General features: G+C 36.1%; 1 protein-coding gene across 6 annotated transcripts in view; it reads left to right on the forward strand.

Annotated features, from left to right (window-relative positions):
• Nucleotides 1–12,626, forward strand: part of CAMSAP2 (calmodulin regulated spectrin associated protein family member 2) — a 181,099-nt gene that overhangs the window by 140,405 nt on the left and 28,068 nt on the right. For 3 of the 6 annotated variants that reach the window (XM_078356781.1, XM_035281050.3, XM_017966545.4), the window contains 2 exons: nucleotides 8,737–8,769; nucleotides 12,317–12,458. In XM_078356781.1, the coding sequence (XP_078212907.1) occupies nucleotides 8,737–8,769; nucleotides 12,317–12,458 (175 nt within the window). The remainder of the gene's footprint in view (nucleotides 1–8,736; nucleotides 8,770–12,316; nucleotides 12,459–12,626) is intronic. The other 3 variants (XM_078356782.1, XM_017966544.4, XM_035281051.3) reach the window with 1 other exon arrangement.

Here is a 12,626-nt window from a genome sequence, read left to right on the forward strand (position 1 = left end):
TCAGAAGTTGCGACTCTTTCCATCTACTTCAGCCAGCTTTTCTAGCAGGAGCCTAGCCCTGTTGTCTATTGCTTGTCCAGCTATAGACAGAGTTCATGGTATTGGATAATAAAATATCTTACCTTTCATCCTTACCTAACTACTCTTAACTCAGATGTCCAATAGAATTCGTTTTATGAAATATCTTTTTATAACTATACTGTTGGTAAAATATGTGCACATGTTGAAGAATACTTTCACTATATATTATTAGGGTTAAACTGAAATGAAAGATTTCAAACTTATTGCTTTAGGATATTAGATCCTCTGATGATGTATTTCTAATCATTAGATTGGTTGGTGTCCTAAGAGAAAGGCATTTTAAATAATGTCCTGTCCTAGAAAAATATTTTGTTTAAAGAGTTTACTAATGTTATTTTCTCTTTTTTCCCCAAGTTGCTCATTTTGCTTCTAATACTCCTTTTGACTGTAAATTAGGGTGTCCAATTAAATTTGAATGCCAGAGAAACAGCAGATAATTTTTTTTATAAGTTGCACAGTTGTCTTGTATTGTGTGAGCATCTTGTATTTATTTGCTAAATCTGGAACCGTACTTGAAAGATTTCTGAAGTTTATAGTCAAGATGACATTAAGGCCAACATTCATTCCTTTGAAGAATGTGTATAAAGTACTATGGTAAAATGAGTATTGCATATAAAGTCAGAGTAAGTTCTGCCACTAAATAGCTTCGTGACCTTTACAAAGGAACTTGACCTCTCTGGGCCTTGTTTTTTTGTTGTTGTTGTTTTAATCTGTAAAAATTAAAAGATTGGATTAAATGGTTTCTAAAATCTGTAATTAAAAAAGATGCTCAGTTTTTCCCCTCTCAGTACATTAAACATGAGACAAAAACAAAAGGTTGGCAAAAATAGTAAATAGTTATCATAGACTTTTCTGTATGTGTATTACATACAAATGTATGTGTTCAAATATAGCACATCATTCTCAGATACATCGTTTCATTTGACTCTTAGATTTACCTTGATTTTATACCATTATTTTAGTTAACAAATGGGGAAGATATGGCCTGCCTAAATTAGATGATTTTTGTTTTGAATCCTACCCCTTAAGATTCTGTTTTATAATTGTAAATCTACCCATATGTAGGCTTGTTTTTGTTGCCTTTTTGGAGACAGAGTCTCCTTCTGTTGCCCAGGCTGGAATGAAGTAGCAAGATCATGGCTCACTACAGCCTCAATCTCCAGGCTCAAGCAATCCTCCCACCTTAACCTGCCAACTGCTTGGGACTACAGGCATGTGTCACCATGCCCACCTAATTTTTTTACTTTTTGTAGAGTCAAGGTCTCACCATGTTGCCCAGGCTGGTCTCAAACTCCTGAGCTCAAGCAATCTACCTGCCTTGGCCTCCCAAAGTGCTGGGATTACAGGCTTCTGTGGTCAGTGGTAAATAATTTCTTTTTTTTTTTTTTTAATCTTCCTCGTATTAATAGGGATGGGGTTTCGCCATGTTGGGCAGGCTGGTCTCAAAACTCCTCCAGCGATCCGCCCACTTCAGCCTCCCTAAGTGCTGGGATTACAGGCGTGAGCTACCACACCTGGCCTTTTTTAAATCCCTATTATTGACATACCTTTTCTCTTTCTTAATAATTTACTTACCCTTACAGGAAACACAACAATCTGGAGTATGTCCCTGTTCTATTATTAACTCATTTAGTATAGTGAAGAGGACTTGTCATTTTAAACATTTTTTTGAATTCAGAGATGGTACCATGGTTTTCATCTTTATGTAAGAGTATGATAGCCATTAGAGTTCTCAAACAGTTTTATAAATTAATAGTCTTATGCATTTGGACACAAAACCCTATAAAGACTTGGGTTGGTATAGATCTAATATAACTTTTAAGGAACTTTTATTTTATTTTGAAATAATTTCAGCCTTACAAAAAGTTGCAAGAATAGTGAAAATAATTCTTGAACTTTGTATTCAGATTCATCAGTTTTCAAGTTTGCCACATTTCCTTTATCATTCTGTCTCTCTCTCTACACACACACACACACACACACACACGCACACACACATAAATTGTTCTACCACATTTGAAAGAAAGTCGCATATATCATGTCCCTTTACCCCTTAATACTTCAATGTATATTTCCTAAACACAAGGCAATTCACTTTCATAACGATAGTACAGGTAATTAAATGTCAGTATAATACTTATGTCCCCATTTTATCATTAATTTATTTAGTTGTCATATCCCTAGTCTTCTTTAAACTGAAGCAGTTCTTTAGCTTTTCTTTTCTTTGTGGCCTTGATATTTTTGGAGAATCAGGCCAATTTAATAGAATATTTCTTAATTTGGCTTTTTCTAATATTTCCTCATGATTAGATGAAGGTTGTGCTTTTCAGGCTGAAATACTGTGTAAATTGTGTCCTTATCAGAATGTGGTATCCAGAGGCACATGATAGCTGTTTGCCCCTGCTAGATAATGTTCATTTTGATGAGTTGATTAAGATATTCTCGGTTTCTTGACTACATGGTTATCATTAGTCCCCTAGTCCCCTTTTAACCTCAGAGAATATGTTTCAAGACCACCAATGCATACCTGAAACCTCAGATAGTACTGAACTCTGTCAACACTGTTTTTTCCTATACAGTAATGGGCAGGTAGTATATACAGCTTGGAATGCTGGACAGAGGTATGATTCCCTTCCCAGGCTGGATGGAATAGGACAGCATGAAGTTTCATCACACTACTCAGAACACATGCAATTTAAAACTTATGAGTTGTTTATTTCTGGAATCTTTCATTCACATTTTCAGACCATGACTGTGAGTAACTGCAGATAGCAAAATTATGGGTAAGGGGGACAGATACCTTATGTCTTCTTTTATAATAGATAATTTGAGAGGAGTTACTCTATCACTGTAAATAGCCTGTCTTGAAAGTTTCCCCTCATCCTATAGTTTTAGAATTCATTGATTGTGCCTGCCTGAATTAATGTACTATGATGGCCACAAATTTATAATTTTCTAACTCTTTCATTTATTCCATGTTTATTGTTAGCATTCTGTTATAAGCAAGTTTGTCCTCTTCCACCCATCTACCTGAATGAGCTAATGGTTTCTTATTATATGTAATGAATTATATTCAGTTTTTATCCATATGTGTTTACTTTTTAAATTATGGAATTATTTTAGATTTACAGGAAAGTTTCAAAGATAGTACAGCTTCACCCAGTTGTCTCCAGTGTTAACATCTTACATAATTAGAGCCCATTTGTGAACAGTAAGAAAGTAACATTGGTACATTATTATTGAGTACACTTAATAGACTTTTTTTAGATTTTCCAGTTTCCCACTAACGTCTTTTTTGAGTATTTGTCAGGTGTTTTGTAGTGTTCCTTAATTTGAGTTTGTCTGATGTTTCTCATGATTAGGCTGGAGTTACAGGTTTTTTGAGAAGATACCAGAGATGTCATATATCACATCATATATTGTATGAGGGGGTACATAATAAGAACGTGATTTATTACTAGTGATATTAACAATGGTTAAGATACATCTCTTGGTTAAGACAGTGTTTGTCAGGTTTCTCCATTATAAATTTACTAGTTTTCCCTTCTTATTTTTGGAAGTGGGTCACGAAGTCCATCCTACATTCTAAAGGAGGGAAAGTAAGTTTACTCCCTGAAAGGGAGAATGCCTGCATATACTATTGAGGATTCTTCTGTAAGGAAGATTTGTGTCTTCCTCATTTATTTTTTACATTCAGTGATTTATTTATATCAATATGGACTCATGTATTCTTATTAATATTTTATACTTGGGTTATCAAATACTGTGTTATTTATTTTGTTGCTCAAAAGTTCACAGCATCAGCCATTGAGAACTTTTTTGAGTTAGGTTTGGTATCTCTTGGATATGCCCCAATCCTTTGTTTTTTGAGCAGTTCCTTCCTTTCTGGCACTACAGGGTGCTCCAGGCTCATCTTGTTCTTTGACCTAAAATTAGCTGCTTATTTATTTTGACGCTCAAATGGTCTCAGATTTGACCAACATGAGTCCCTTCAGACTGACTCCCGTGCTTTTGATATGCGCCCATTCATCTGTCTCTTTTTTCTTTGTGTTGCTTTTTTTTTTTTTTTTTTGCCTCTCTTTATTTAATTTCTGGCTCAACAAGATATTTCAGATTCATTTTGTAGTTTCCTTGCCATGGTCCTAAAAATCAACCACTTCTTCAAGAAGTCTTAATTCTTTTTCATGGAAAACAGTATTTAGCAACTGTAAAATCTGGGCACTAAGTGGCTCATTACTACAGGAATATCATTACTTCTAGGCCCTATTTCGGTAGACAGAGTTCAGAAATAAAATTTTAAAAATATGCAAACATGAGTTAATGTACAAACCTCCAAACCTTCAGAGTTCTTCCTTGCTTCCCCCGTTCCATATGAGACTTCCCCTTCCACTGTGACAACTCAGGCTTCCAACAGTATTAATGTATTTTACTTATTTGCTCAATCCTACAATACATATAAAATAGTTTCAGAATTGCTATACTCATACCAATATGAAAAATAACCTACTGGCTGGGCATGGTGGCTCACCCCTGTAATTCCAGCACTTTGGGAGGCCAAGGCGGGTGGATCACTTGAGGTCCTTGGATCACTGAGGTCAGAAGTTCAAGACCAGCCTAGCCAACGTGGTGAAACCCATCTGTACCAAAAATACAAAAATTAGCCAGGTGTGATGGCACACGCCTATAATCCTATCTACTTGGGAGGCTGAGGCAGGAGAATTTTTTGAACCTGGAAGTGGAAGCATGCAGTGAGCTGAGATGATGCCACTACACTACAGCCTGGGTTACAGAGCGAGACTCTGTCTAAAAAAAAAACCTACTAAGAAGAGTTTAAAATTTGTTTGCAGTTCTTTTGTTTGTTTGTTTTTGAGACGGAGTTTCGGAGTTTCGCTCTTGTTACCCAGGCTGGAGTGCAATGGCGCGATCTCGGCTCACCGTAACCTCCGCCTCCTGGGTTCAGGCAATTCTCCTGCCTCAGCCTCCTGAGTAGCTGGGATTACAGGCACGTGCCACCATGCCCAGCTAATTTTTTATATTTTTAGTAGAGACGGGGTTTCACCGTGTTGACCAGGATAGTCTCGATCTCTTGACCTCGTGATCCACCCGCCTCGGCCTCCCAAAGTGCTGGGATTACAGGCTTGAGCCACCGCGCCTGGCCCAGTTCTTTTTTATTTTAGACTGATAGTATATAGTCAAAGTACTATGTTCTTAAGTTGTTTCCCTCTGCCCCCACCTTCACTGTGGTTATATTATTCCTTTGAAATACATTTGCGTTAATTGGTTTCTGTATTTATTCCATTTTAGGTATCTTTTTTTGAACCCATCCTTGTTTACTTTTGTTTTTTGAATATGTAGAACATTGACATAATTCCAAAAGTCAGAACTATACAAATGGTATACTCAGAGAAGTATCAGTGCCTCCCCCATCTCTTCTACCCCTTACCTACTCCACGTGTACTCCCGCCAGCCTTTCTAAATGGACCAAGCACATATGTGCATGTTTGTTTCTCCTCCTTTCTAACACAAAACATATTCATTATTTTGTACTTCTTTGCTCTTTTCAATAGTGGTATATCCTGGAAATCTCTCCATACAGTCCCTAGAGATCATCATTCTTTCCTTTTTTTTTTTGAGATGGAGTCTTGCTCTGTCACCCAGGCTGGTATGCAGTGACACGATCTCGGCTCACTGCAACCTTTGCCTCCAGGGTTCAAATGATTCTTCTGCCTCAGCCTCCTGAGTAGCTGGGACTACAGGTGAGTGCCACCACGCCCGGCTTATTTTTGTATTTTTTTGTAGGGGTTTCATCCTATTGGCCAGCTTGGTCTCGAACTCCTGAGCTTGTGATCCACCTACCTAGGCCTCCCAAAGTGCTGGGATTACAGGCGTGAGCGATCGCGCTAGCCTATCATTATTTCTTAAAGCATCATAGTGCTCCCTTGCATATATGTGCTGTAGTTTTCTTCAACTGCATACCTATGTATAGGCATTTAAGTAGTTTCCAGTATCTTGCAATTGCAAATTGTGCTACACAGAATAATAAGTGTCCTTTTGCATTTTGGGATATGTATTTTCAAGGTAAATTTCCTAGAAGTTGGATTGCTAGATTGAAGGATAAATGCATACTGTATGTACTTTTGTTAGATATTGACAAAATCCCTTCCAAAAGAGTTTGTACCATTTTACATTCCATCAGTGATTCTATACAACTTTTGGACCTGTAACAGTTAAGAGATTAACTCGAATGGCCAGGTGTGGTGGCTAACACTTGTAATACCAGCACTTTGGGAGGCCGATGCAGGAGCATCACTTGAAGTCAGGAGTTCAAGACCAACCTGGCCAACATGGTGAAACCACGTCTCTACCAAAAAATATAAAAATTAGCCAAGTATAGTGGTTCATGCCTGGTGTTCCAGCTACCTGGGAGGCAGAGGTGGGAGAATTGCTTGAATCTGGGAGATGGAGGTTGCAGTGAGCTGAAATTGCACCATTGCCTTCCAGCCTGGGTGACAGAGGGAGACTGCCCTAAAAAAAACAAAACAAAACAAAAAGATTAAATCTAACAAGTTAACAAGTCATGCAGTGACAAGTCACAACCATGATTAACTCCCTGAAGGACTCCCAACTTCCTGAGGTCTCCAATAAAGACCACACCAAACCAGTATCTTCCTAGAATGGCCTGAGAGCACCTAGAGGTAGTTCAGGAATTATCCTACCTTTCCAGAATGTTGTAGATACCCAGAGGAAGACATGAACTATTTGAAGGGTATTAGTGGCAGGTCCTAAAACAACTAGCCAAAATTTAGGGTGAGCCAAACATGTATTATCAAGACAAGAAAAGAGTACTTGAAATTAGAACTCTTGCAGAAAATCTGGATTGTCTAGGTTGGCCCCCTTGTCAGTGGAAACTTAATAAAAGTTTTTCCACTTGTTATCCATGGTTTTTAAAAAAACATTTGTTTCTTGCCTGGTGGTCCTGGTAAAAAGGAAAAAGGGGGAAAAAATCCTTTGTCCTTATGATTATTTACATCTTAAAACAGGATATGATGTTGCAGTTTGCCTAATTCTTCCCTGAAAACTGAAAGGATAGTTGCTGATCACTTCAGAAATGGAGTTATTATTCAGCAAGGAACTTACGCTATGTATTTGAACTTTTTGAAGCCTAAGTATATAAATATGCATTGTGTAAATATTTATTTGTTCTTTTAGTACATTTACTTTTTAAAAATTTCCTTCAAACAGCCAGTGTCTGGGCTTCCGTTTTCCCCTAAGAGGATTGCTGTTACCAATTTAGATCAATGGAAGGGCAAGAGAAAGGCCAGAGCAGTCTGAATTAGTAAAAAAAAAATTTAAAATCCAATTACTGCATATTTTACAAGAAATACGGATTAACTTGAACCATTAGAGACTCCTTTGTACACCTGCTGTTAGGAAGAGTCCACAATGATTTCTTGTTATCACCAGTTTCTATTTAATGGGTTCTTCTAGTCCAGAAAACAAAAAAATCCCTGTCTTTTAAATTTTCCATTACAAATTAGAAACCCTGGCACGTTTTCAGTGGCTTCCTGCTCTTTGGTCCTCCTCTTGTACTTTCTGTGGCTATTGTAACTGCAGCTGCCGAAAATGTCCAGTTAAATGGGAGATTTAAATACATGTCACAAAATTACTGAGTCTATTCTTCCTGTTGCTATAAGAAAAATTTTATGCTATATATAGGAAGCTGGTGTATTTCTGATTCTTCAGGTGACGTTTTGCTAATTCTTAAAGTTCTTGAAAATACTTTATTCATGTTTTTCTAAATAATCTTATGTTTCTGTTAATGTATACAGGAAAAACTTTCTACATAAAAATTTTGAGTGTGAATTTTAACTCCTCCTATTTACTTTGGTTCACTTCAACAAATATTTAGTCAGAGCTAGAAATTGTTTTAGCAGATACAAAGGTAAACAATCACAAATTATTAATTCATGTTATCTGAAATTATGGGTTTATTATATTCGCTTTTTTAAAGAAGAAAATTAGGTTCTTTGGGACAACCCTAGAGAGTAAATTTAATAGCGTTTGTATTCTGTTTATGTAAGTAGTTACTTGGTTAACTGGTAACAATTGCCAAATAGGTTTTTTTCTATTAATTAAGAGAAACTTTTTATATAGTGAAAGAAATGATCGTCTTGATATATTCTATATTATTCTTTGCTTTATACTTATTTTTATTGAAATTATCTTTCTACTTTGCTTTTTGGGGGAGAATATTGCTTTATCAGTTACAGTCTACTAATACCTAAGAACTAGATTGCAAACCTAGCTGTAGAATCTTTTTACTTCCCTTTTGTGACATAGATTTATTTTTTAATACTATATATGATTCCAAAACTCAAGTAAAATTTTTGCTGCTAAAGTATACAGCATATTCTAGGTATCCTAAACTGTATGGGGAGAGGAGAGATACAGGAGAAGATGGTGGTCTTTATCGTTAGCATCCTATATATTTTAACTAAACTATTAACATATGAAATGTTATGAGAACTATAAACTTGGAACTCCACTATCAAAAGCTTTACTATAATTTGTTAATTGAAGATAATTCTGATGAATTTTCCCCTTACCTTTTGCTTTCCCCTTTTTCCCTCCCCCCACCCGCTGCTTCCTCTGAAGTCTCCTTCCAAATGGTTTTGGAAACTGGTTCCAGTAAGTTTGCTCAGCTACTTCAGTTTGCTCTCCGGAATTGTAATTGTAGAATGGTATTGTTTGTCTTGCTGGTAAAGTTGTTTTATGTAACTCTGTTAGTCACTGAATAGAGATTGGATTTTAAGGTATTTTGTCATGTACTTTGGAAAGATAAAAGTTCTAAAAATAATTTAAAGGGTAAACATGCTATTGCTAATCTTGTCAGTATTCACAGACTATCAGTAAGTAGGATAAAAAAAACTTATGGGTGTAGCTTCTCATTAACTTAAATAATTTTAGTAAATATGAATTTGAATTGCAAGTATAAATTGTCTGCATTTAAAATCATCTTTGTGGGCTAGGTGTGGTGGCTCATGCCTGTGATCCCAGCATTTTGGGAGGCTGAGGCGAGCAGATCACCTGAGGTCAGGAGTTTGAGACCAACATGGCGAAACCCCGTCTCTACTAAAAATACAAAAATTAGCTTGGTGTAGTGGCAAGCACCTGTAATCCCAGCTACTCAGGAGGCCGAGGCAGGAGAATGATTTGAACCCGGGAGCTGGAGGTTACAGTGAGCCAAGATCGCACCATTGCACTCCAGCCCGGGGGACAAGAGCGAGATTTTGTCTCAAACAAATAAATAAATAATAAATAAAAAATAATAAAAATCATCTTTGTGGCTGGGTGTGGTGGTTCACACCTGTAATCCCAGCACTCTGAGAGGCCAAGGTGGGAGGATTGCCTGAGCCCAGGAGTTCGAGACCATCCTGAACAACATATTGAAACCCCTTCTCTATTTTTTAAAATTATCTTTTTGGCAGTATTGTTTCCTTTTCAGGTTGAATTATAGATGATACTTCACTTTTTGTGTGATTTAAAAAGCAGAAGATTTTCGGTGACCTCACCAGTAGTGGACCAAAACCATATTCTGATTTGACTTAAATTAAGATTGATCTTTCAGATTTAAATATGGGGATGGGTGTGTTAAACCACTTAAGAACTATTTTACACCCTCAAGAATAAAACTCTGATTTAGAAATATACCATAATAGCCGGATGCAGTGGCTCACACACATAATCCCACACTTTGAGGGGCCCAGACAGGCAGATCCCTTGAGCCTAGGAGTTTGAGACCAGCCTAGGCAACTTGGCAAAACCTCGTCTCTACAAAAAATACAACAATTAGGCAAGCATAGTGGTGCACACATGTGGTTCCAGCTACTGAAGAGGCTGAGATGGGAGAATCAACTAAGTTCAGAAGGTCGATGCTGTAGTGAGCCATGATCGTGCCACTGCATTCCCGCCTAGGTGATAGAGTGAGATGCTGTTTCTTAAAAAAAAAAAAAAAGAAAGAAAAGAAAAGAAAAGAAATATACCATAATGTTGAAATATAAAAATATAGGGTATTCCATCTAAATGCCAAACTTATAAGTTTGCAGAAAGAAAAGACGTGTTTCCATGCAGTGAGTTTATAAAGCATATATAAAAGTCTCTTTCATGAATTGCAGATGAACCTTCTGATAGTTGCACATAATCTCAAGATTTAAAGTTGGTTTACCTAATATATCTTCTAGAATATAATCTTTAGGAAAATGTTTTGGCATGCCATTCATAATTCTCTGATTGTCTAGTCTAAACCATAGATATTTATGGCTAATGTCATATAAAGCTGGGTGTGTATGTGTGTGTGTATGTGTGTACATGTGCTTGTCTGCACACACCTTGTACAGAAGTGCTGCTTTGCAGGAGGGAGTAGAACAAATCACATAATTCAGTTCTTTGTTCCATGACCCTGGGTGCTTGGCTCAGTCCAGTTGAGGTCATAGGCTAAAAACAAACTACTAGTCCCAGCCCAATTCAGAGGATATCCAAGAGGCAAACTGTTTTGATCTGAGATAACCAAAGAAAAGAGTGTAAGGATCTAGAATAGTACTAATTGTGAGAAAGGCAGCCTAAGCCTAGAACATACCACTGTACTGGTTGATTTCTTTTTTCTTTCTTCCTTTCCTTTCCCTCCCCATGGTTGATTTTAAACTGTCTCTTAGCCGCAAAGGGAGGAATTTTTCTAAGGATATGTAAAAATTGTAATCAATTAAAGAATTTATATAGTACCTGCAAGTAATTTTTTTCTGAATATAGTTACCCTCTGAATCAGGGATGTACTCTTAAATACAGAGTCTACTATGCACTAATTAATAAGAACCTTCAAAAATCTTCAAGAGGAAAACATGTTTTGTGAATTTTGTCCTTGGGTAGCCAGTGAGAGAAATGCAGTAATAATTATCTCCTTCTTCATTAATGCTGATGCTTTTCTGAGAGATAGCACTGAAAAGAAATCTAACTTCACTACCAAATGTTAAGTGTTCTCTTTCAGTCAAATTTTGTTTTTCTATTTTTATTCTCACAAAAGTATTTTATCTCATAATTATATTTTAGTCATAAAATATAGAGATGACCAGTTTAGATGGAATTAGAAGAAAAATTAGTTTTGATAACCTTTTTAAAAACTATCAGTAACTTACACATTTTACTAATAAAATACTTCAGTGTGTACATTCACTAAATCTTCTGCATTATTTTTCTTGGCTTTAGAAGAGCTAACAGCTAATGATAGCTGACCTTTATTGATTGCTTGCTGTGTGCCCAGCAGGGTGCATAACACTTCGTGTCCATCAGTTTACTTAATCTTCCAGTGGTTCTATGAAGTCAGTATTATTACCTCAGTTTTCAGATGGAAAATGAGAAATGAGAGTTTAAGTAACTTGTCTAAGATCACAAAACTAATAAATGGCAGAACCGGGATCTGAATCCCAGTAATCTGACCCAAGACTTTTTTGTTCTCTTAATTACTTTTACAGCATGTCTCAGTTTTTAGAGAACTATTTTAAAACTTTCTATCTAGCCACACCAAGCAATCTTTAGAAAACAAAGGTTTCTTCTCTTTTTCTGAGGGGGAGCAAGAACCTATATACTTGCTCAGTTATTAGTTCAACGAAACTTAAGTTGGGAGGGTTTTTTTTTTTTTTTTTACTTTCAAAGTTTTTAACTATTTGTGCTGCCTCACATTTAAATGATAACCCAGAATGTCTTGGTGATACTATTCCAGTTCCTCAAATTTATTTTAAGACTAGTATATTCTTCTATCTTCCCCCTTATTTTGATAACTTTCTACTTGAATGGTATTCTTGCTCTTCCCATATAAGAACTTTCACTCTAAATTAAGTCTGACATTGAAGTAGATTAATTTTATTATCTTCAAAAGAGGAAAACTGATTATTTGGATGTAAAGTGTTCAAAATCTGTTTTGTGATGCTTTTATATTGAAATATTTAAGCTAAATGTCATAAATTAGCAGTATGTTAAGTATTGAGCTTCAAAACTACAGCTGTTGTTGGGTGTATTTAACTTTGGTAATACCTAGCGTTACTTAGAAAAAAGGCGTATTTGTGAGTGGTCTTATTTCTCGTGATTTATTTTATTACTGATACATTAGAATTTATGGTACTGATTTTTTTCCTATGCATTGCTTAGTACTTATTTATTTTCATGTCTTTTTTTTATATTGTAGGCTCGTTATAGGAAAGAGCAAACATTGCTTAAGCAACTGCCTTGCATTCCATTGGTAGAAAATTTGTTGAAAGACGGAACAGATGGCTGTGCATTAGCTGCCCTTATTCATTTTTACTGTCCTGATGTTGTCAGATTAGAGGGTAAGTGTTCCAGTTTAATATTTCTGAACTGTAGACAGATGGTAACCAATATTTAAGACAATATTATTTTGCCCTCCAGCCTAGGTAACAGAGTGAGACTCTGTCTCAGAAAAAAAGACAATATTATTTAATAAGTAATGAAGACTTTTTAAAAAAATAACTTATATA

Source organism: Callithrix jacchus, chromosome 19 (genome assembly GCF_049354715.1).
Source record: "Callithrix jacchus isolate 240 chromosome 19, calJac240_pri, whole genome shotgun sequence".
Taxonomy (NCBI): Eukaryota; Metazoa; Chordata; class Mammalia; order Primates; family Cebidae; genus Callithrix; species Callithrix jacchus.